The 22,500-nt window shown below is 54.5% G+C and overlaps 1 protein-coding gene across 1 annotated transcript in view; it reads left to right on the top strand.

The window, feature by feature from the left end:
- The window catches only part of LOC116958248 (uncharacterized), a 110,758-nt gene extending 89,554 nt beyond the window's left edge, over positions 1-21,204 (top strand). The window contains exons 15-26 of the mRNA XM_076056176.1: positions 1,906-2,114; positions 6,093-6,377; positions 8,269-8,366; positions 8,817-8,838; positions 9,226-9,285; positions 9,714-9,773; positions 10,183-10,242; positions 10,674-10,733; positions 11,143-11,222; positions 11,765-12,343; positions 12,877-12,964; positions 17,429-21,204. Of these exons, the coding sequence (XP_075912291.1) occupies positions 1,906-2,114; positions 6,093-6,377; positions 8,269-8,366; positions 8,817-8,838; positions 9,226-9,285; positions 9,714-9,773; positions 10,183-10,242; positions 10,674-10,733; positions 11,143-11,222; positions 11,765-12,343; positions 12,877-12,964; positions 17,429-17,686 (1,859 nt within the window). The 3' untranslated portion in view covers positions 17,687-21,204. The remainder of the gene's footprint in view (positions 1-1,905; positions 2,115-6,092; positions 6,378-8,268; positions 8,367-8,816; positions 8,839-9,225; positions 9,286-9,713; positions 9,774-10,182; positions 10,243-10,673; positions 10,734-11,142; positions 11,223-11,764; positions 12,344-12,876; positions 12,965-17,428) is intronic.
- Positions 21,205-22,500: the final 1,296 nt, after the last annotated feature.

Genomic DNA, 22,500 nt, shown 5'->3' with positions numbered 1-22,500 from the left:
TACTTGTATACATAAAGACCCATGGTGATACACACAGTGTCTGTGTGTCTCTGTGTGTGTCACTACAGGTCTACATAGAGACCCATGGTGATACACACAGTGTCTGTGTGTCTCTGTGTGTCACTACTAGTCTACATAGAGACCCATGGTGATACATACAGTGTCTGTGTGTCTCTGTGTGTGTCACTACAGGTCTACACAGAGACCCATGGTGATACACACAGAGTCTGTGTGTCTCTGTGTGTCACTATAGGTCTACATAGAGACCCATGGTGATACACACAGTGTCTGTGTGTCTCTGTGTGTCACTACTTGTATACATAAAGACCCATGGTGATACACGCAGTGTCTGTGTGTCTCTGTGTGTGTCACTGCAGGTCTACAAAGAGCCCCATGGTGATACACACAGTGTCTGTGTGTCTCTGTGTGTGTCACTAGAGGTCTGCATAGAGACCCATGGTGATACACACAGTGTCTGTGAGTCTCTGTGTGTGTCACTACAGGTCTACATAGAGACCCATGGTGATACACAGAGTCTGTGTGTCTCTGTGTGTGTCACTACAGGTCTACATAGAGACCCATGGTGATACAGACAGTGTCTGTGTGTCTCTGTGTGTGTCACTGCAGGTCTACATAGAGACCCATGGTGATACACGCAGTGTCTGTGTGTCTCTGTGTGTGTCACTGCAGGTCTACAAAGAGCCCCATGGTGATACACACAGTGTCTGTGTGTCTCTGTGTGTGTCACTAGAGGTCTGCATAGAGACCCATGGTGATACACACAGTGTCTGTGAGTCTCTGTGTGTGTCACTACAGGTCTACATAGAGACCCATGGTGATACACAGAGTCTGTGTGTCTCTGTGTGTGTCACTACAGGTCTACATATAGACCCATGGTGATACACACAGTGTCTGTGTGTCTCTGTGTGTGTCACTACAGGTCTACATAGAGACCCATGGTGATACACACAGTGTCTGTGTGTCTCTGTGTGTGTTACTACAGGTCTACATAGAGACCCATGGTGATACACACAGTGTCCGTGTGTCTCTGTGTGTCACTACACGTCTACATAGAGACCCATGGTGATACACACAGTGTCTGTGTGTCTCTGTGTGTCACTAGATGTCTACATAGAGACCCATGGTGATACACACAGAGTCTGTGTGTCTCTGTGTGTGTCACTACAGGTCTACATAGAGACCCATGGTGATAAACACAGTGTCTGTGTGTCTCTGTGTGTGTCACTACAGGTCTACATAGAGACCCATGGTGATACACACAGTGTCTGTGAGTCTCTGTGTGTGTCACTACAGGTCTACATAGAGACCCATGGTGATACACACAGTGTCTGTGTGTCTCTGTGTGTGTCACTAGTGGTCTATATAGAGACCCATGGTGACACACACAGAGTCTGTGTGTCTCTGTGTGTGTCACTACTAGTCTACATAGAGACCCATGGTGATACACACAGAGTCTGTCAGTCTCTGTGTGTGTCACTACAGGTCTACATAGAGACACATGGTGACACACACAGAGTCTGTGTGTCTCTGTGTGTGTCACTACAGGTCTACATAGAGACCCATGGTGATACACACAGTGTCTGTGTGTCTCTGTGTGTGTCACTACAGGTCTACATAGAGACCCATGGTGATACACACAGTGTCTGTGTGTCTCTGTGTGTGTCACTACATGTCTACATAGAGACCCATGGTGATACACACAGTGTCTGTGTGTCTCTGTGTGTGTCACTACATGTCTACATAGAGACCCATGGTGACACACACAGAGTCTGTGTGTCTCTGTATGTGTCACTTACACGTCTACACAGGGACCCATAGACTAAACCATGAACTCTGATGTAGTTTCTACTTCTAAGCTTCTAACCTCCATGCCTCGCCCGACAGACGCCGCTCCCACCCCTGGAGGCAAGGGGGTTCGCCGGGGCCCGCCGGGACCCCCGCCGGGCCTCGCCGAGGGGGCCCCCGGCACGCAGGGCCCCCCATCCGGGGGGACGGCGGCGGCGTTGCCGGTGGCACGGCCACGGCAACATTCCGGGTCCTCCAAGGCCGAGAGCCCCACTCCGGCGGCACGCCCAGCGGCTCACCGAGCCCCGGTGAGTCGTCCAACAACAACAACAACAACCGCCGTTCGCCGCTAAGTGGCGGTGACGTCACCACGACGCTTGTGCCAGACTATGTGCACCCTGAGGCTACGTGAAGTGTCGAACGCCCGCTGGCAGGAGGTCACGGGACAAGACCCAGGTGCCACGGGTCGACTGACTGAAATGACTGGCTGATGCACCACCTGTGCCCCCTACTGTGCCAACCTACTGTGCTTTAGCCAACCGGCGCTCAGCTCGTTGTTGTGAGCATCGCTCCTCCGCCCTCCGTTGTTGTTGGAGGGCGACTGCCTCCAACTGCCCAGTAGCGTCCTTCACGAGCCTCCTCCACAGAGGCCGATCTTGACACCGCTGGTACCGGTCATCGGCAAGTCCACTCAGCTCCACGTCCTCTACCACATCACTCCATCTCTTCTCTAGCCCGTGCCGCGCCTGTTTAGCCCCCTAGATCCGGCCGAACAAAAGCTGTTTGGGCATGCAGTGGCTGGGCATGCGGGCTACATGACCCAGCCAACGCAGCCTTGCCTGCCAGAGGAGCTCACCGATGGGACCTTGCCGAGATCTTTCACGAATTTGTGAGCTCCTCACACAATCCTGGTTAAACCCAGGATGGATCGTAGGCAGGCCTAGCCTAAATGTTTCTAACCGGCGAAGATGTTCCATTAGGGGGGTCCACGTTCCGCAAGCGTAGAGAAGGGAGGGAATGACCGTGGCCCGAGAAGACCTGAAGCTTAGTGCGGAGCGACAGACCAGGTAGCTTCCACACAGCGTTACGCAACCGATGAAAAGATATTGCCGCTCGACTGATTCGGAGTGAGACCTCTGCTGCCAAACCGGAGCCGATCATAAGCACACTGCCCAGGTATGGGAAACTCTCCACTCTCTCCACAACTGAACCTATCACCAATTGGGAGTTGTGGGGGTGGAGTATCCGATGGTACAAAATACCCAGGCAGGTGCTTAGTTTTGGTGGGCCTGATGGTAAGGCCCCATCTGATGGTGGCAAGCTCCAGATTTATCAGCAGTGCCTCCAACTCCTCCTCTGAGTGAGCAGCAATTACCAGATCATCGGCATACATAACGTGGTTGAGCAATAGGGAACCATCCCTTGACCGCACCCGGGCATCGATCAGCCTCCCATTGTATCTGTGCCAGATGGAAATTCCAACGGTACAGCTATTGAAGGCTTCACGAACTACGTGGTCAAAATAGATGTTAAATAATGTGGGAGCCATAGGACATCCCTGTCGCACCCCAAGGTGTACAGGGAATGGCTCTGACTCCCGGCCACGTAGTTTTACCCGGGCCCGCTCACCATCATGAAGGTCCTTAATGATCGTGAACAGAGGGTCAGGGACTCCGAAAGCACGAAGAACAATCCAGAGCCCAGGCCTACTGATGGTATCATAGGCCTTGATCAGGTCAATAAAGCAGAGATATTGGTCTTGTTGGATTTCCCTACACCTCTGCTGTAGCAGACAGACAGAAAATATGGTATCTGTGCAGGACCGCCCTTTCCTGAAACCGCATTGGGGCTCCGCAAGCCTCTCCTTAGCGTGCCTGGCGAGGCGATGTTGAATAATCCTTGCCAGGACCTTTCCCGGCACACTGAGGAGTGAGATGCCCCTGTAGTTGTTACAGTCTGTGCGGTCCCCTTTCTTAAAGAGGGGACCATCAGGGCATCCTTCCAATCCCGCGGAACCCGTCCAGTAGCCCAGACTGTTGTTATGATGTCATGTAGGGCAGTCTGCGCACAAACGCCACCCTCCCTCAGTATTTCGTTTGGGAGAGCATCTCTGCCCGGTGCCTTTCCTGGTCTCAGACTCGGGATCGCCTTCAGTACTTTCTCAACAGATGGCACCTCAGCCAGCCACTCACAGGGGGTGATTTCCTCCTTCAATATTTGAGGCACCGCAGCCTCAGCAGGGTCATCCCCACTTTCCCCTCTCCCAGGACCTCACGGAAATGCTCAGCAAATCTGCAAACCTGTTCCTGGGGCTCAGAGATTGGATCACCGCTCTTTCCCGTGATGATGGTAATAGGTGTGGTGCTGCAGGTTACTTTTTTGATGGACTTAAATAGGGATTTGTTATCAGGGGCCATTCAGGCAGACTCCATCTCCTCAGCAACCCGCGACCACCACCCATCTTTGCAGCGCCTCACGGCTCTCCGAACCTCCGAGCAAAGGCTGCGGTAAGCCTCCTCATTCTCTGACGTGGGATGCTGTAGACGATTAGAGTGGGCCTGTCACTTTTTCTCAAACATCCTGAACACCTCCTCTGTCAGCCAGGGTCTCTGTGGAGGTCTGGACCGTGTACCCAAAGCAGCCATTGCAGCTGCATGAGTCGAAATTAGTAGGAGTGGGGGACGATGCCAACCCCAGCCGCAAGCGATGATTAAATTCTCTCTTGCAACTTTTATCAGCTAGCTGAGACCAGGCCACCTTAGGTTGGAATGGGGTCCTGGGTGTACACCCACCACCGGAGTGCAAGAATGGCAGGCGCATCTTACAGATGACAATTCGATGGTCTGAGGGTAGATCAGCTCCACGGTAGGTCCTGGTGTCAAGGACATGGGCTCGCATCCGCTGGTCCGTCACTATGTAGTCCAGCAGATGTTCTTGCTTGGACCCGGCATGCATCCATGATGTTGTGTGGATAAGCCGATGCCGGAACAGCGTGTTGGTAATTACAAGCCCATGGGCTGCACAAAAATCTAGCAGCCTCCTACCATTGTTATTGAGTTTGATCTGGCCCATGCCTTCCAATCACTTCAGACCAGGTGCCAGCATTATGATCAACTCGGGCATTGAAGTCACCCAACAGGATGACTATCCCGAGGGGCCACTTTAGCTAGCACCTGTGACAGGAGGTCATAGAAGGCATCTGACTCATCGGCCTTGCCTGCATCCCTCCATGGATGTTAATGGGAAGGCGAGCCCAAAGTAGCCTGGGGCTTACAGCTTCTCACACCTCACTGCCACGCTCCCATGCCCCTTCATTATTTTGTTCAGAAGAAGAGCCACACCCTATTGTTTGGCAGTCTGCTGCCCCGAGTAGAGGACTGTCCACCCCTCATGGTGGTAGGAGCCAGAGCCGGTCCACCGGACCTCCTGAATGCCACAGAGATCCAGGCAGTGCCGGTTCAGCTCCCGACAGAGGAGTGGCAGCCTCTCCTCTGCAGTGAGCGTTCGAACATTCCACGTGGCCACCCGCAGTGGCTTTTCGTTGCTTCTGGAGCAGCCCCGAGGTGTAGAGATTCAATCTCCTGGCTCCGCTAAATGGGGTTTGGCCAGGAGACGTCATTGACGCCTGTCCCTCCGGGTTCTCCGGCACAAGCTTATTAGATATTTTAGACGTGGTTTAGTGGTAGTTAATTGAAGATGGAGGGGCTACCAGCCCCTTGCACCAATCCAGAGCCCCCGTTTGGCCGCTGTGGTGGCTACAAACGCCCTGAGGGCCAATCGGAATTGGCCCTCCCCCCCGCAGCACTGTCCACAACAGCGTTGCCCGTCCGGCACCGCGAGGATGTAGGGGGTTGTTTTGCCATACCGGTTCACCGGGTACCCGGTGAGTGCCCCACACACATACACCGGCTCACCGTACCGGGTGGTACAGTGCGGTATGGTGTGCGGTGTGACATGTGGTGTGATGTGTAATGTGACACGCTTGCTATGATGCGCATTCTGTGACGCGCGGTGTGATGTGCTTTGTGACGTGCGTGGTGTGACGCGCGTGGTGTGACGCGTGGGGGTGTGACGTTCCGTGTGACGCTTTGCGGTGTGACGCGCGGGGGTGTGACGCGCGGGGGGTGTGACGCGCGGTGTGACGTGCCGTGTGACGCTTGGGGGTGTGACGCGTGCGGTGTGACGTGCGGGGGTGTGACGCGTGGTGTGACGTGCCGTGTGACGCTTGGGGTGTGACGCTTGGGGGTGTGACGCTTGGCGGTGTGACGCTTGGCGGTGTGACGCAGCCCGAGTCTCCCGTGATCGCCGCTGAACTCTCTCCTGTGGAGCGCACCGCTGCCTGGCTCCTGCACCTCCAGTGCAGCGACCACGACCCGGACGACCTCCACCACCACCACCTGCACCACCACCAGCACCACCAGCACCACCACACTGAAGACCTCCATCACCACGAGCAGCACCACCACACTGAAGACCACCACCAGCACCACACTGAAGACCACCACCAGCATCACACTGAAGACCACCACCACCAGCATCACACTGACGAGCAGCAGCGCATCCTCAGGAAGGTGAGTGAGTGGGTGACTGAGTGACTGGGTGACTGAGTGACTGGGTGACTGAGTGAGTGGGTGACTGGGTGAGTGACTGAGTGAGTGGGTGAGTGGGTGAGTGGGTGACTGAGTGAGTGGGTGACTAGGTGAGTGGGTGACTGAGTGAGTGGGTGACTGGGTGAGTGAGTGACTGAGTGAGTGGGTGACTGAGTGAGTGGGTGACTGAGTGAGTGGGTGACTGAGTGAGTGGGTGACTGAGTGAGTGGGTGACTGAGTGAGTGGGTGACTGGGTGAGTGGGTGACTGGGTGAGTGGGTGACTGAGTGAGTGGGTGACTGAGTGAGTGGGTGACTGAGTGAGTGGGTGACTGGGTGAGTGGGTGACTGAGTGAGTGGGTGACTGAGTGAGTGGGTGACTGGGTGAGTGGGTGACTGAGTGAGTGGGTGACTGGGTGAGTGGGTGACTGAGTGAGTGGGTGACTGGGTGAGTGGGTGACTGAGTGAGTGGGTGACTGAGTGACTGGGTGACTGAGTGAGTGGGTGACTGGGTGAGTGACTGAGTGAGTGGGTGACTGAGTGAGTGGGTGACTGGGTGAGTGGGTGACTGAGTGACTGGGTGACTGAGTGAGTGGGTGACTGGGTGAGTGACTGAGTGAGTGGGTGACTGGGTGAGTGGGTGACTGAGTGAGTGGGTGACTGGGTGAGTGAGTGACTGAGTGAGTGGGTGACTGAGTGAGTGGGTGACTGGGTGAGTGGGTGACTGAGTGAGTGGGTGACTGAGTGAGTGGGTGACTGGGTGAGTGGGTGACTGAGTGAGTGGGTGACTGAGTGAGTGGGTGACTGAGTGAGTGGGTGACTGGGTGAGTGGGTGATTGAGTGAGTGGGTGACTGGGTGAGTGGGTGAGTGAGTGGTGGTGGGGTTGACGGTACAAGTGGTAATGGCGGTAGAAGTGGTGGTGGCGGTGATGTTGGTGGTGGTGACGTTGCTGGTGGTGGTGACGTTGGTGACGTTGGTGATGGTGGTGGTGACGTTGGTGGTGGTGACGTTGGTGGTGGTGACGTTGGTGGTGGTGACGTTGGTGGTGGTGACGTTGGTGGTGGTGACGTTGCTGGTGGTGACGTTGATGATGATGGTGGTGACGTTGTTGGTGGTGACGGTGATGATGTTGGTGGCGGGACGTTGGTGACGTTGGTGGTGGTGACGTTGACGATGATGGTGGTGTTGGTGGTGGTGACGGTGATGACGGTGATGACGTTGGTGACGTTGGTGACGTTGTTGGTGGTGATGGTGATGATGTTGGTGACGTTGGTGACGTTGTTGGTGGTGATGGTGATGATGATGATGGTGGTGTTGGTGGTGGTGACACTGACGATGTTGGTGGCGGTGACGTTGGTGACGTTGTTGGTGGTGACGTTGATGATGATGGTGGTGTTGGTGGTGGTGACCGTGACGATGTTGGTGACGTTGGTGACGTTGTTGGTGGTGACGGTGACGATGTTGGTGGCGGTGACGTTGGTGATGTTGGTGGTGACGTTGATGATGATGGTGGTGTTGGTGGTGGTGACGGTGACGATGTTGGTGACGTTGGTGACGTTGGTGACGTTGTTGGTGGTGACGTTGAAGATGATGGTGGTGTTGGTGGTGGTGACGCTGACGATGTTTGTGACGTTGGTGACGTTGGTGATGTTGTTGGTGTTGTTGGTGGTGACGGTGATGACGTTGGTGACGTTGGTGACGTTGGTGACGTTGTTGGTGTTGTTGGTGGTGACGTTGGTGACGTTGTTGGTGGTGTTGGTGGTGACGGTGATGACGTTGGTGACGTTGGTGACGTTGATGGTGGTGTTGGTGGTGACGGTGATGACGTTGGTGACGTTGGTGACGTTGTTGGTGGTTGTGATGTCCCCCGGCAGTACGAGTCTGAGCTGACGGCGGTGCGTGAGCTGCTGGCGGCGTCGACGCGCCGCCAGCAGGCCTGCGCCCAGCGCCTGCGGTGTTGGTGGTGGTGGTGGTGACATTGGTGACGTTGGTGACGTTGGTGACGTTGGTGACATTGGTGACATTGTTGGTGGTGGTGACGGTGATGACGTTGGTGACGTTGGTGACGTTGTTGGTGGTGACGTTGATGATGATGGTGGTGTTGGTGGTGTTGACGGTGACGATGTTGGTGACGTTGGTGATGATGGTGGTGTTGGTGGTGGTGACGTTGATGATGATGGTGGTGTTGTTGGTGGTGACGTTGATGATGATGGTGGTGTTGTTGGTGGTGACGTTGGTGACGTTGGTGACGTTGTTGGTGGTGACGTTGATGATGATGATGATGGTTGTGTTGTTGGTGGTGACGGTGATGACGTTGGTGACGTTGGTGACGTTGTTGGTGGTTGTGATGTCCCCCCGGCAGTACGAGTCTGAGCTGACGGCAGTGCGTGAGCTACTGGCGGCGTCGACTCGCCGCCAGCAGGCCTGCGCCCAGCGCCTGCGGTGTTGGTGGTGGTGGTGGTGACATTGGTGGTGGTGACGGTGACGATGTTGGTGACGTTGGTGACGTTGTTGACGTTGTTGTTGGTGACGTTGGTGACGTTGGTGACGTTGTTGGTGGTGACGTTGATGGTGGTGTTGGTGGTGACGGTGACGATGTTGGTGACGTTGTTGGTGACGTTGGTGACGTTGATGATGATGGTGGTGTTGTTGGTGGTGACGGTGATGACGTTGGTGACGTTGGTGACGTTGATGGTGGTGTTGGTGGTGACGTTGGTGACGTTGTTGGTGACGTTGGTGACGTTGTTGGTGGTGACGTTGATGATGATGATGGTGGTGTTGGTGGTGATGACGTTGGTGACGTTGTTGGTGGTTGTGATGTCCCCCGGCAGTACGAGTCTGAGCTGACGGCGGTGCGTGAGCTGCTGGCGGCGTCGACGCGCCGCCAGCAGGCCTGCGCCCAGCGCCTGCGGTGTTGGTGGTGGTGGTGGTGACATTGGTGACGTTGGTGACGTTGGTGACGTTGGTGACATTGGTGACATTGTTGGTGGTGGTGACGGTGATGACGTTGGTGACGTTGGTGACGTTGTTGGTGGTGACGTTGATGATGATGGTGGTGTTGGTGGTGTTGACGGTGACGATGTTGGTGACGTTGGTGATGATGGTGGTGTTGGTGGTGGTGACGTTGATGATGATGGTGGTGTTGTTGGTGGTGACGTTGATGATGATGGTGGTGTTGTTGGTGGTGACGTTGGTGACGTTGGTGACGTTGTTGGTGGTGACGTTGATGATGATGATGATGGTTGTGTTGTTGGTGGTGACGGTGATGACGTTGGTGACGTTGGTGACGTTGTTGGTGGTTGTGATGTCCCCCCGGCAGTACGAGTCTGAGCTGACGGCAGTGCGTGAGCTACTGGCGGCGTCGACTCGCCGCCAGCAGGCCTGCGCCCAGCGCCTGCGGTGTTGGTGGTGGTGGTGGTGACATTGGTGGTGGTGACGGTGACGATGTTGGTGACGTTGGTGACGTTGTTGACGTTGTTGTTGGTGACGTTGGTGACGTTGGTGACGTTGTTGGTGGTGACGTTGATGGTGGTGTTGGTGGTGACGGTGACGATGTTGGTGACGTTGTTGGTGACGTTGGTGACGTTGATGATGATGGTGGTGTTGTTGGTGGTGACGGTGATGACGTTGGTGACGTTGGTGACGTTGATGGTGGTGTTGGTGGTGACGTTGGTGACGTTGTTGGTGACGTTGGTGACGTTGTTGGTGGTGACGTTGATGATGATGATGGTGGTGTTGGTGGTGATGACGTTGGTGACGTTGTTGGTGGTTGTGATGTCCCCCGGCAGTACGAGTCTGAGCTGACGGCGGTGCGTGAGCTGCTGGCGGCGTCGACGCGCCGCCAGCAGGCCTGCGCCCAGCGCCTGCGGTGTTGGTGGTGGTGGTGGTGACATTGGTGACGTTGGTGACGTTGGTGACGTTGGTGACGTTGGTGACATTGTTGGTGGTGGTGACGGTGATGACGTTGGTGACGTTGGTGACGTTGTTGGTGGTGACGTTGATGATGATGGTGGTGTTGGTGGTGTTGACGGTGACGATGTTGGTGACGTTGGTGATGATGGTGGTGTTGGTGGTGGTGACGTTGATGATGATGGTGGTGTTGTTGGTGGTGACGTTGGTGACGTTGGTGACGTTGTTGGTGGTGACGTTGATGATGATGATGATGGTGGTGTTGGTGGTGACGGTGATGATGATGATGATGGTTGTGTTGTTGGTGGTGACGGTGATGACGTTGGTGACGTTGGTGACGTTGTTGGTGGTTGTGATGTCCCCCCGGCAGTACGAGTCTGAGCTGACGGCAGTGCGTGAGCTACTGGCGGCGTCGACTCGCCGCCAGCAGGCCTGCGCCCAGCGCCTGCGGTGTTGGTGGTGGTGGTGGTGACATTGGTGGTGGTGACGGTGACGATGTTGGTGACGTTGGTGACGTTGTTGACGTTGTTGTTGGTGACGTTGGTGACGTTGGTGACGTTGTTGGTGGTGACGTTGATGGTGGTGTTGGTGGTGACGGTGACGATGTTGGTGACGTTGTTGGTGACGTTGGTGACGTTGATGATGATGGTGGTGTTGTTGGTGGTGACGGTGATGACGTTGGTGACGTTGGTGACGTTGATGGTGGTGTTGGTGGTGACGTTGGTGACGTTGTTGGTGACGTTGGTGACGTTGTTGGTGGTGACGTTGATGATGATGATGGTGGTGTTGGTGGTGATGACGTTGGTGACGTTGTTGGTGGTTGTGATGTCCCCCGGCAGTACGAGTCTGAGCTGACGGCGGTGCGTGAGCTGCTGGCGGCGTCGACGCGCCGCCAGCAGGCCTGCGCCCAGCGCCTGCGGTGTTGGTGGTGGTGGTGGTGACATTGGTGACGTTGGTGACGTTGGTGACGTTGGTGACGTTGGTGACATTGTTGGTGGTGGTGACGGTGATGACGTTGGTGACGTTGGTGACGTTGTTGGTGGTGACGTTGATGATGATGGTGGTGTTGGTGGTGTTGACGGTGACGATGTTGGTGACGTTGGTGATGATGGTGGTGTTGGTGGTGGTGACGTTGATGATGATGGTGGTGTTGTTGGTGGTGACGTTGGTGACGTTGGTGACGTTGTTGGTGGTGACGTTGATGATGATGATGATGGTGGTGTTGGTGGTGACGGTGATGACGTTGGTGACGTTGGTGACGTTGTTGGTGACGTTGGTGACGTTGGTGACGTTGATGATGATGGTGGTGTTGTTGGTGGTGACGGTGACGATGTTGGTGACGTTGGTGACGTTGGTGACGTTGGTGACGTTGATGGTGGTGTTGGTGGTGACGTTGTTGGTGACGTTGTTGGTGACGTTGTTGGTGGTTGTGATGTCCCCCGGCAGTACGAGTCTGAGCTGACGGCGGTGCGTGAGCTGCTGGCGGCGTCGACGCGCCGCCAGCAGGCCTGCGCCCAGCGCCTGCCGTGTTGGTGGTGGTGGTGACATTGGTGGTGGTGACGGTGACGATGTTGGTGACGTTGGTGACGTTGTTGACGTTGTTGTTGGTGACGTTGGTGACGTTGGTGACGTTGTTGGTGGTGACGTTGATGATGATGGTGGTGTTGGTGGTGACGGTGACGATGTTGGTGACGTTGTTGGTGACGTTGGTGACGTTGATGATGATGGTGGTGTTGTTGGTGGTGACGGTGATGACGTTGGTGACGTTGGTGACGTTGATGGTGGTGTTGGTGGTGACGTTGGTGACGTTGTTGGTGGTTGTGATGTCCCCCGGCAGTACGAGTCTGAGCTGACGGCGGTGCGTGAGCTGCTGGCGGCGTCGACGCGCCGCCAGCAGGCCTGCGCCCAGCGCCTGCGTCTGCAGGAGGAGCAGCGCGACGCCGTGCAGCGGGAATATCGCGCTCGCCTCGACGAGAGTGACGAGCGCCTACGGCGTCAGCAGGAGGACAAGGAGGCGCAGATGAAGGGAATCATCAGCAGGTGGGTGGGATTGGTGGGCGGGTGGGTGGGTGGATGGGTGGGTGGGTGAGTTGGTGGGTGGGTGGGTGAGTTGGTGAGTGGGTGGGTGGGCGGGTGGGTGGGTGGGTGACTGGCTGAGTGGGTGACTGGGTGACTGGGTGAGTAGGTAACTGGGTGAGTGGGTGAGTGGGTGGGTGAGTGGGTGGGTGAGTTGGTGGGTGAGTAGGTGGGTGAGTGGGTGAGTTGGTGGGTGGGTGGGTGAGTTGGTGGGTGAGTTGGTGGGTGGGTGGGTGAGTGGGTGAGTTGGTGGGTGGGTGAGTTGGTGGGTGGGTGGGTGGGTGAGTTGGTGGTTGGGTGAGTTGGTGGGTGAGTTGGTGGGTGGGTGGGTGAGTGGGTGAGTTGGTGGGTGGATGAGTGAGTTGGTGGGTGGGTGGGTGAGTGGGTGAGTCGGTGGGTGGGTGACTGGGTGAGTGGGTGGGTGACTGAGTGAGTTGGTGGGTGGGTAACCGTAACCCACCCCACATGACCCCCCCCCCCCCACGTGACCCCCCCAGGCTGATCGCCGTGGAGGAGGAGCTCAAGAGGGACCACGCGGAGATGCAGGCGGTGATCGACGCCAAGCAACAGATCATCCACGCACAGGTGACACGCGCGTCACACCGTGACACAGCCACACAGTCACACAACAACAACAACAACCGCCATTCACCACTAAGTGGCGGTGACGTCACCACGACGCTTGTGCCAGGCTATGTGCACCGTGAGGCCACGTGAAGTGTCGAACGCCCGCTGGCAGGAGGTCACGGGGCAGACCCAGGTGCCACGGGTCGACTGACTGAGATGACTGAGATGACTGGCTGATGCACCACCTGTGCCCCCTACTGTGCCAACCTGCTGTGCTTCAGCCACCCGGTGCTCCGCTCGTTGTTGTGAGCGTCGCTCCTCCGCCCTCCGTTGTTGTTGGAGGGCGACTGCCTCCAACTGCCCAGTAGCGTCCTTCACGAGCCTCCTCCACAGAGGCCGATCTTGACACCGCTGGCACCAGTCATCGGCAAGTCCACTCAGCTCCACGTCCTCTTGTACCACATCACTCCATCTCTTCTCTAACCCGTGCCACGCCCGTTTAGCCCCCTCGATCCGGCCGAACAAAAGCTGTTTTGGTTTAACACGTAGGCTTTCGCGACCAATATTATTCATAATAAAGGTTTTTGGGTTAGATCGCGTTTATTTATAAAGTAGTGAATTATTTGTCTTTTGTCAAAGTGACACTTTTTTTTGCTGATTGGCCGTGTCGGGTGGTGGAGGGTTACGACACATTTCTAAATAACGCGATCTAACCCAAAAACCTTTATTATGAAAAAGCTGTTTTGGCATGCGGTGGCTGGGCATGCGGGCTACATGACCCAGCCAACGCAGCCTTGCCCGCCGGAGGAGCTCACCGATGGGACCTTGTCCAGATCTTTCAAGAATATGATCCAGCCTGGTTAAACCCAGAATGGATCGTAGGCAGGCCAGCCTAAATGTTTCCAACCGGCGAAGATGTTCCATTAAGGGGGTCCACGTTTCGCAAGCGTAGAGAAGGGAGGGAATGACCGTGGCCGAGAAGACCTGAAGCTTAGTGCGGAGCGACAGACCAGGTAGCTTCCACACAGCGTTACGCAACCGATGAAAGATATTGCCGCTCAACTGATTCTGAGTGAGACCTCTTATGTTAAACTGGAGCCGGTCATAAGCACACTGCCCAGGTATGGAAACTCTCTCCACAACTGCCCCATCACCAATTGGGAATTGTAAGGGTGGAGTGTCCGATGGTACAAAATACCCAGGCAGGTGCTTAGTTTTGGTGGGGCTGATGGTAAGGCCCCACCTCTAGGTGGCAAGCTCCAGGTTCAGCAGCAGCGCCTCCAACTCCTCCTCTGAATGAGCAGCTATTACCAAATCATCGGCATACATAACGTGGTTGTGCAATACGGAGCCATCCCTTGACCGCACCCGGGCATCGATCAGCCTCCCATTGTATCTGTACCATATGGAAATTCCTGCGGTACAGCTACTGAAGGCTTCACGAACTACATGGTCAAAATAGATGTTAAATAATGTGGGAGCCAGAGGATATCCCTGTCGCACCCCAAGGTGTACAGGGAATGGCTCTGACTCCCGGCCACGTAGTTTAATCCGGGCCCGCTCACCATCATGAAGGTCTTTAATGATCGTGAGCAGAGGGTCAGCGACTCCAAAAGCACGAAGAACAACCCAGAGCCCAGGCCTACTGATGGTATCATAGCCCTTGACCAGGTCAATAAAGCAGATTTGTTGGTCTTAGAATTCCCTACACCTCTGCTGTAGCAGACAGACAGAAAATATGGCATCTGTGCAGGACCGCCTTTTCCTGAAACCGCATTGGGGCTCCGCAAGCCTTTCCTCAGCGTGCCTGGCAAGGCGATGTTGAATAATCCTTGCCAGGACCTTTCCCGGCACACTGAGTGAGATGCCCCTGTAGTTGTTACAGTCTGTGCAGTCCCCCTTCTTAAAGAGGGGGACCACCAGGGCATCCTTCCAATCCTGTGGAACCCGTCCAGTGGTCCAGACTGTTATGATGTCATTTAGAGCAGTCTGTGCACAAACGCGACCCTCCCTCAGCATTTCCCTTGGGAGATCATCTCTGCCCGGTGCCTTGCCTGGTCTTAGACTCTGGATCGCCCTCAGTACTTCCTCAACAAATGGCACCTCAGCCAGCCACTCACAGGGGGTGACTTCTTCCAATATTTGAGGCACCGCAGCCTCAGCACGGTCATCCCCACTTTGTGCCACGTTGTTTTCCTGGCTGAGGGATTCCCCCTCCCCCAGGACCTCACAGACATGCCCAGCAAATCTGCAAACCTGTTCCTGGGGGTCGGAGATTGGATCAACGTTTTTTCCCCTAGTGATGGTAATAGGTGTGGCACTGCAAGTTACTTTTTTGATGTAGTTAAATAGAGATTTGTGATCGCGGGCCACTGAGGCAGACTCCATCTCCTCAGCAACCCGCGACCACCACCCATCCTTGCAGCGCCTCACGGCTCTCCGAACCTCCGAGCGAAGGCTGCGGTAAGCCTCCTCATTCTCCGACCTGGGATGCTGGAGCCGATGACAGTGGGCCTGTCGCTTTTTCTCAACCATCCTGAACACCTCCTCTGTCAGCCAGTGTCTCTGGGGAGGTCTGGACCGCGTACCCAAAGCAGCCATTGCAGCTGCATGAGCCACAGTCCTTAAACCTCGCCCATTTACCCTCGACATCTGGAGGAGCCGGGGACGATGCCAACCCCAGCTGCAAGCGATGATGAAATTTTCGCTTGCAACTTTCATCAGCGAATTGAGACCAGGCCACTTTAGGTCGGAATGGGGTCCTGGGTGTACACCCACCACCAGAGTGGAAGAATGGCAGGTGCATCTTACAGATGACTAGTCCAAGGTCAGTGGGCAGATCAGCTCCACGGTAGGTCCTGGTGTCAAGGACATGGGCTCGCATCCGCTGGTCCGTCACTATGTAGTCCAGCAGATGTTCTTGCTTGGACCCGGCATGCATCCATGATGTTGTGTGGATGCGCCGATGCCGGAACAGCGTGTTGGTAATTACACAAAAATCTAGCAGCCTCCTACCGTTCTTATTGAGCTGATCTGGCCCATGCCCTCCAATCACTCCAGACCAGGTGCCAGCATCATGACCAACTCGGGCATTGAAGTCACCCAACAAGATGACTCTATCCCGAAGGGCCACTTTAGCCAGCACCTGTGACAGGAGGTCATTGAAGGCATCTGACTCATCAGCCTTGCCTGCATCCCTCCATGGATGTTCGTCTTCAGTGGGGGCGTAAGTAACCACGACCACCCCTCCTCGCCTCTGGTTGATGGGAAGGCGAGCCCAAAGTAGCCTGGGGCTTACAGCTTCCCACACCTCACCGCCACGCTCCCACGCCCCCTTCATTATTTTATTCACAAGAAGAGCCACACCCTGTTGTTTGGCAGTCTGCTGCCCCGAGTAGAGGACTGTCCACCCCTCATGGTGGCTGGAGCAAGAACCGGTCCATCGGACCTCCTGAATGCCACAGAGATCCAGGCGGTACCGGTCCAGCTCCCGACAGAGGAGTGGCAGCCTCTACTCAGCAGTGAGCGTTTGAACATTCCACGTGGCCATCCGAAGTGGCTTTTTGTTATTTCTGGAGGAGCCCTCAGGGTAGAGATTCAATCTCCTGGCTCCGCCAAATGGGGTTTGGCCAGGAGACGTCATAGACGCCTGTCCCCCCGGGGCCTCCGGCACAAGCGTATTAGTTACATATCTTAGTCGTGGTTTAGTGGTAAATTTGTTGAAGGTGGAGGGGTTACCAGCCCCTCGCACCAATCCAAAGCCCCCATTTAGCCCCTGTGGTGGTCACAGACGCCATGAGGGGAGAGGCCAATCGGAATTGTCCCTCCCCACCCACAACACTGCCCACGACAGCGTTGGTGGTGGTGGTGATGGTGTTGGTGGTGGTGGTGATGGTGGTGGTGATGGTGTTGGTGGTGGTGATGGTTGTGGTGGTGGTTGTGGTGATGGTGGTAATGATGATGGTGGTGATGGTGGTGGTGATGGTAATGGTGTTGGTGGTGGTAATGGTGGTGGTGGTGATGGTTGTGGTGGTTGTGGTGATGGTGTTGGTGATGGTGGTGTTGGTGTTGGTGGTGGTGGTGTTGGTGGTGGTGGTGGTGATGGTGGTGATGGTGGTGTTGGTGGTGGTGATGGTGTTGGTGGTGTTGGTGGTGTTGGTGTTGGTGATGGTTGTGGTGTTGGTGATGGTGGTGGTGGTGGTGGTGATGGTTGTGGTGGTGGTTGTGGTGATGGTGGTGATGGTGATGGTGGTGATGGTGATGGTGGTGATGGTGGTGGTGGTGATGGTGGTGTTGGTGGTGTTGGTGGTGATGGTGGTGATGTTGGTGTTGGTGGTGGTGATGGTGGTGTTGGTGATGGTGGTGGTGGTGATGGTTGTGGTGATGGTGTTGGTGATGGTGGTTGTGGTGATGGTGGTTGTGTTGGTGGTTGTGTTGGTGATGGTGATGATGGTGTTGGTGGTGTTGTTGGTGGCTGTGCAGGAGAAGCGGATCCTGTCTCTGGACGAGGCCAACTCAAGGCTCATGAGCGCGTTGGCCCAGCTCAAGGAGCGCTACAGGCGTCAGGCGCGAAACGGACTACCACCCAACAACCCCCACGGTGGTGGTGCCGGCGGCGGTGGTGCCGGCGGTGGTGCCGGCGGTGGTGCCGGTGGTGCCGGCAACAACGCAACAACAACCACCACCACCACCAAGCTGTCCATCACGGAGAATGGGGAGTTCAAACATAGCTCCTGCTAGCGGATACCACCGCCACTACGACTGACGTTACTACCGCCGCCGCCGCTGCTACCGCCTTCACCATCGTCACCACCGCCGTCACCACCGCCATCATCACCATCACCACCATCATCACCACCATCATCACCACCACCATCATTACCACCACCACCATCACCACCATCACCACCATCACCACCATCACCACCATCGTCACCACCACCATCACCATCACCACCATCACCACCACCATCATCACCACCACCATCACCACCATCATCACCACCACCATCACCACCGCCATCATCACCATCACCACCACCATCATCACCACCATCATTACCACCACCACCGTCACCATCGTCAGCGCCACTAATGCTGCCGCCGCCGCCGTCACTGCCACCATCGTCACCAGCACCACCACCACCGTCACTACCACCGTCACTACCACCACCGTCACCAGCACCATAACCACCACCACCGTCACCACCGCCATCACCACCACCATCATCACCACCATCGTCACCACCACCACTGTCACCACCGCCATCACCACCGTCATTACCACCACCGTCACCATCAACACCACCACCATCATCACCACCACCATCACCACCACCACCATCACCACCATCACCACCACCACCATCACCACCGCCATCATCACCACCATCACCACCACCATCACCACCGCCATCACCACCACCATCACCACCACCACCACCATCATCACCCACGTGTTAGTTTGTTCGTGTGATTATTTGTATTTTAAACACTGACAATGTTTAACGTCCGTGTAGATTTTTTGTTTAAAAAAACCGGTTAAAGTTATAATTATTAAAATATACGTAAACATACATACACATTTATATAATACACACACACTTATATAATACGCACACACAGACTATTATGTAATACACACACACTTATATAACACACACACATATATATAATACACACATATATAAAATACACACACACATATAATACACAGACACACATATCATATACACACACTTATATAACACACACACTTATATAATACACACACTTATGTAATACACACACATATAATACACACACACATATAATACACACACACATTTATATAATAAACACACACACTTAAATAATACACACACATATAATACACACACACACTTATATAATACACACACACCTATATATAATACACACACACATATATAATACATACACACACCTATATAATATACACACACAACACACACACCTATATAATACACACACACACATAATACACACACATATAATACACACACAACACACACACCTATATAATACACACACACATATAACACACACCTATATAATACACACACACACACAATACACACACAACACACACACCGATATAATATACATTATACATACACACACAACACGCACACCTATATAATACTCACACACTTTCATTAACAGAGACCTCGGCTAATCGTACGGACGCACTGGAAGTACGCTACAACCCCCAGTCGTGTCACGTGACCTCCTCGTGCACCTAGCCTGGCACCGAGAGGTCGACTCGCGTCACGTGACCTCCTCGTGCACCTAGCCTGACACCGAGAGGTCGACTCGCGTCACCTGACCTCCTCGTGCACCTAGCCTGGCACCGAGAGGTCGACTCGCGTCACCTGACCTCCTCGTGCACCTAGCCTGGCACCGTGCTCGATCCACTGCTGGATGATGACCGCCCGTGCCTCTGTCGACGGCTGCGCAAAGCGAAAAGTCACGGATCGTTGAAGATGATCGATTGATCAGATGATCGATCATTATCAACGATTGATCAATCATCGTTATCAATGATCGATCGATCATCATCAACGATTGATCAATCATTATCAACGATTGATCGATCATCGTTATCAATGATGATCGATCATCGTTATCATCGTTATCAACGATTGATCGATCGTCATCATCGATAGCTGTCATTGCAAGGAAACGAACACTTTGATTTAAAATCAATAGATGGGCCGTATCTATTATTGATAGATGGATCTGTGAGTCGCGTTGTGTACATGGAGGGAGTGGTGGTGGTGGTGCTGTTCGCTTTGGGATGTTGATGGCACGCGAGAGTGGAACTTTCTGTACGAACTTCAGGTGAGTTTAGTGGTGGTTGTGGTGGTGATGGTGGTGGTAGTGGTAGTGGTGGCAGTGGTGGTAGTGGTGGTGGTGTTGGTAGTGGTGGTAGTGGAGATGGTGGTGGTGGTAGTGATAATGGTGGTAGTGGTGTTGGTGGTAGTGGAGGTGATGGTGGTGGAGATGGTAGTGGAGATGGTGGTAGTGGTAGTGGTGATGGTGGTAGTGGTAGTGGTGTTGATGGTGGAGATGGTGGTAGTGGTGGTGTTGGTAGTGGTGTTGGTGGTAGTGGAGGTGATGGTGATGGTGGTGTTTGTGGTTAATAGGTGCTCACTAACAGCACTTGCCCCAGCAGCATGTTGAGGCTATGCGGGGGACCTCTGTCTTGTGGTGGAGGTGGTGGTGAAGGTGGTGGAGGTGGTGATGGTGGTGGAGGTGGTGGTGATGATGGTGGTGGTGATGATGCAAACGCAGCAACTACTGTTACTGCTGCTGCTACTGCTGTTGCTACTGTTACTGCTACTGCTGTTGCTACTGTTACTGCTACTGCTGTTGCTGCTGTTACTGCTGTTGCTACTGCTGTTGCTACTGCTGCTGTTACTGCTGATGTTACTGTTTATGCTGTTGCTACTGCTGCTGCTGTTGCTACTGCTGTTGGTACTGTTACTGCTGCTACTGCTGTTACTGCTGCTGCTGTTGCTCCTACTGCTGCTGCTGTTACTGCTGCTGCTGCTACTGCTGTTGGTACTGTTACTGCTGCTGCTACTGCTGTTGCTCCTACTGCTGCTGTTACTGTTACTGCTGTTGCTGCTGTTACTGCTGTTGCTACTGTTACTGCTGTTGCTACTGTTACTGCTGTTGCTACTGCTGTTGCTACTGTTACTGCTGTTGCTACTGCTGTTGCTACTGTTACTGCTACTGCTGTTGCTCCTACTGCTGCTGTTACTGTTACTGCTGTTGCTACTGTTACTGCTGTTGCTACTGGTGTTGCTACTGTTACTGCTGTTGCTACTGTTACTGCTACTGCTGTTGCTACTGCTACTGTTGCTACTGTTACTGCTGTTGCTACTGTTACTGCTACTGCTGTTGCTACTGCTACTGTTGCTACTGTTACTGCTGTTGCTACTGTTACTGCTGCTGCTACTGCTGTTGCTACTGTTGCTACTGTTACTGTTGTTGCAGCAGCGAGTGATGAAGATTGTTGTCGAGACATCGCGACAAAGACAAAGCTCCCCCGTGTAGCCTCAGACAGGCTGTAGGGGCAAGTGCTGTGTCAGTGGCGAGTAGCAGCACCTATAGACACACACACAGACACACACACATAGACACACACACATAGACACACAGACACACACACATAGACACACACAGACACACACAGACACACAGACAGACACACACACATAGACAAAAACAAAGACAAAGATCCCCCATATAGCCTGTAACAGACTGTAGGGGCAAGTGCTGTTAGCGAGCACCTATGAAGGCCAGAACGGTACACGAGGGGGTGGGTGGCCAGCACCACGCCCGACCGCCTTTGTCTCCCTAGTGGCGATGTTTACACACCGCACCAGGTACTCATTTGAGGCTGAGTCGGCCTAGGGGAGGCCCGGGACCGGTTCACATAATCGTCACTGGTGTTGGCCGTGAGCGGGAATCGAACCCGGGTCGCCAGGTTCATAGCGCAGCGCGCTAACCGCTACACTATCGCTCCCCACACACATAGACACACACACAGACACACACACACAGACACATACACACAGACACACAGACAGACATACACACATAGACACACACATAGACACACACACATAGACACACACAGACACACACACAGACACACACACATAGACACACAACAACAACAACAACCGCCATTCGCCACTAAGTGGCGGTGACGTCACCACGACGCTTGTGCCAGGCTATGTGCACCCTGAGGCCACGTGAAGTGTCGAACGCCCGCTGGCAGGAGGTCACGGGGCAGACCCAGGTGCCACGGGTCGACTGACTGAGATGACTGGCTGATGCACCACCTGTGCCCCCTACTGTGCCAACCTGCTGTGCTTTAGCCACCCGGCGCTCCGCTCGCTGTTGTGAGCGTCGCTCCTCCGCCCTCCGTTGTTGTTGGAGGGCGACTGCCTCCAACTGCCCAGTAGCATCCTTCACGAGCCTCCTCCACAGAGGCCGATCTTGACACCGCTGGTACCAGTCATCGGCAAGTCCACTCAGCTCCACGTCCTCCTGTACCACATCACTCCATCTCTTCTCTAGCCCGTGCCGCGCCCGCTTAGCCCCCTCAATCCGGCCAAACAAAAGCTGTTTCGGCATGCGGTGGCTGGGCATGCGGGCTACATGACCCAGCCATCGCAGCCTTGCCTGCCGGAGGAGCTCACCGATGGGACACACAGACACATAGACACACAGACACACAGACATACACAGACACACACACATAGACACACACACAGACACACAGACACAGACACACACAGATACACACAGACAGACACACACACAGACACACACACATAGACACACACAGACACACACACAGACACGCACAGACACACACATAGACACACACATAGACACACACATAGACACACACACAGACACACACACATAGACACACACAGACACACACACATAGACACACAGACACACACACATAGACACACACACAGACACATAGACACACACACAGACACACA

Source organism: Petromyzon marinus, chromosome 74 (assembly GCF_048934315.1).
Source record: "Petromyzon marinus isolate PM22_M1 ecotype Great Lakes invasive population chromosome 74, UKy_Petmar_22M1.pri1.0, whole genome shotgun sequence".
In the NCBI taxonomy this organism is placed as follows: Eukaryota; Metazoa; Chordata; class Hyperoartia; order Petromyzontiformes; family Petromyzontidae; genus Petromyzon; species Petromyzon marinus.
Note: the sequence above shows the minus strand (reverse complement) of the source record. Positions and strands in the feature narration are given on the sequence as shown.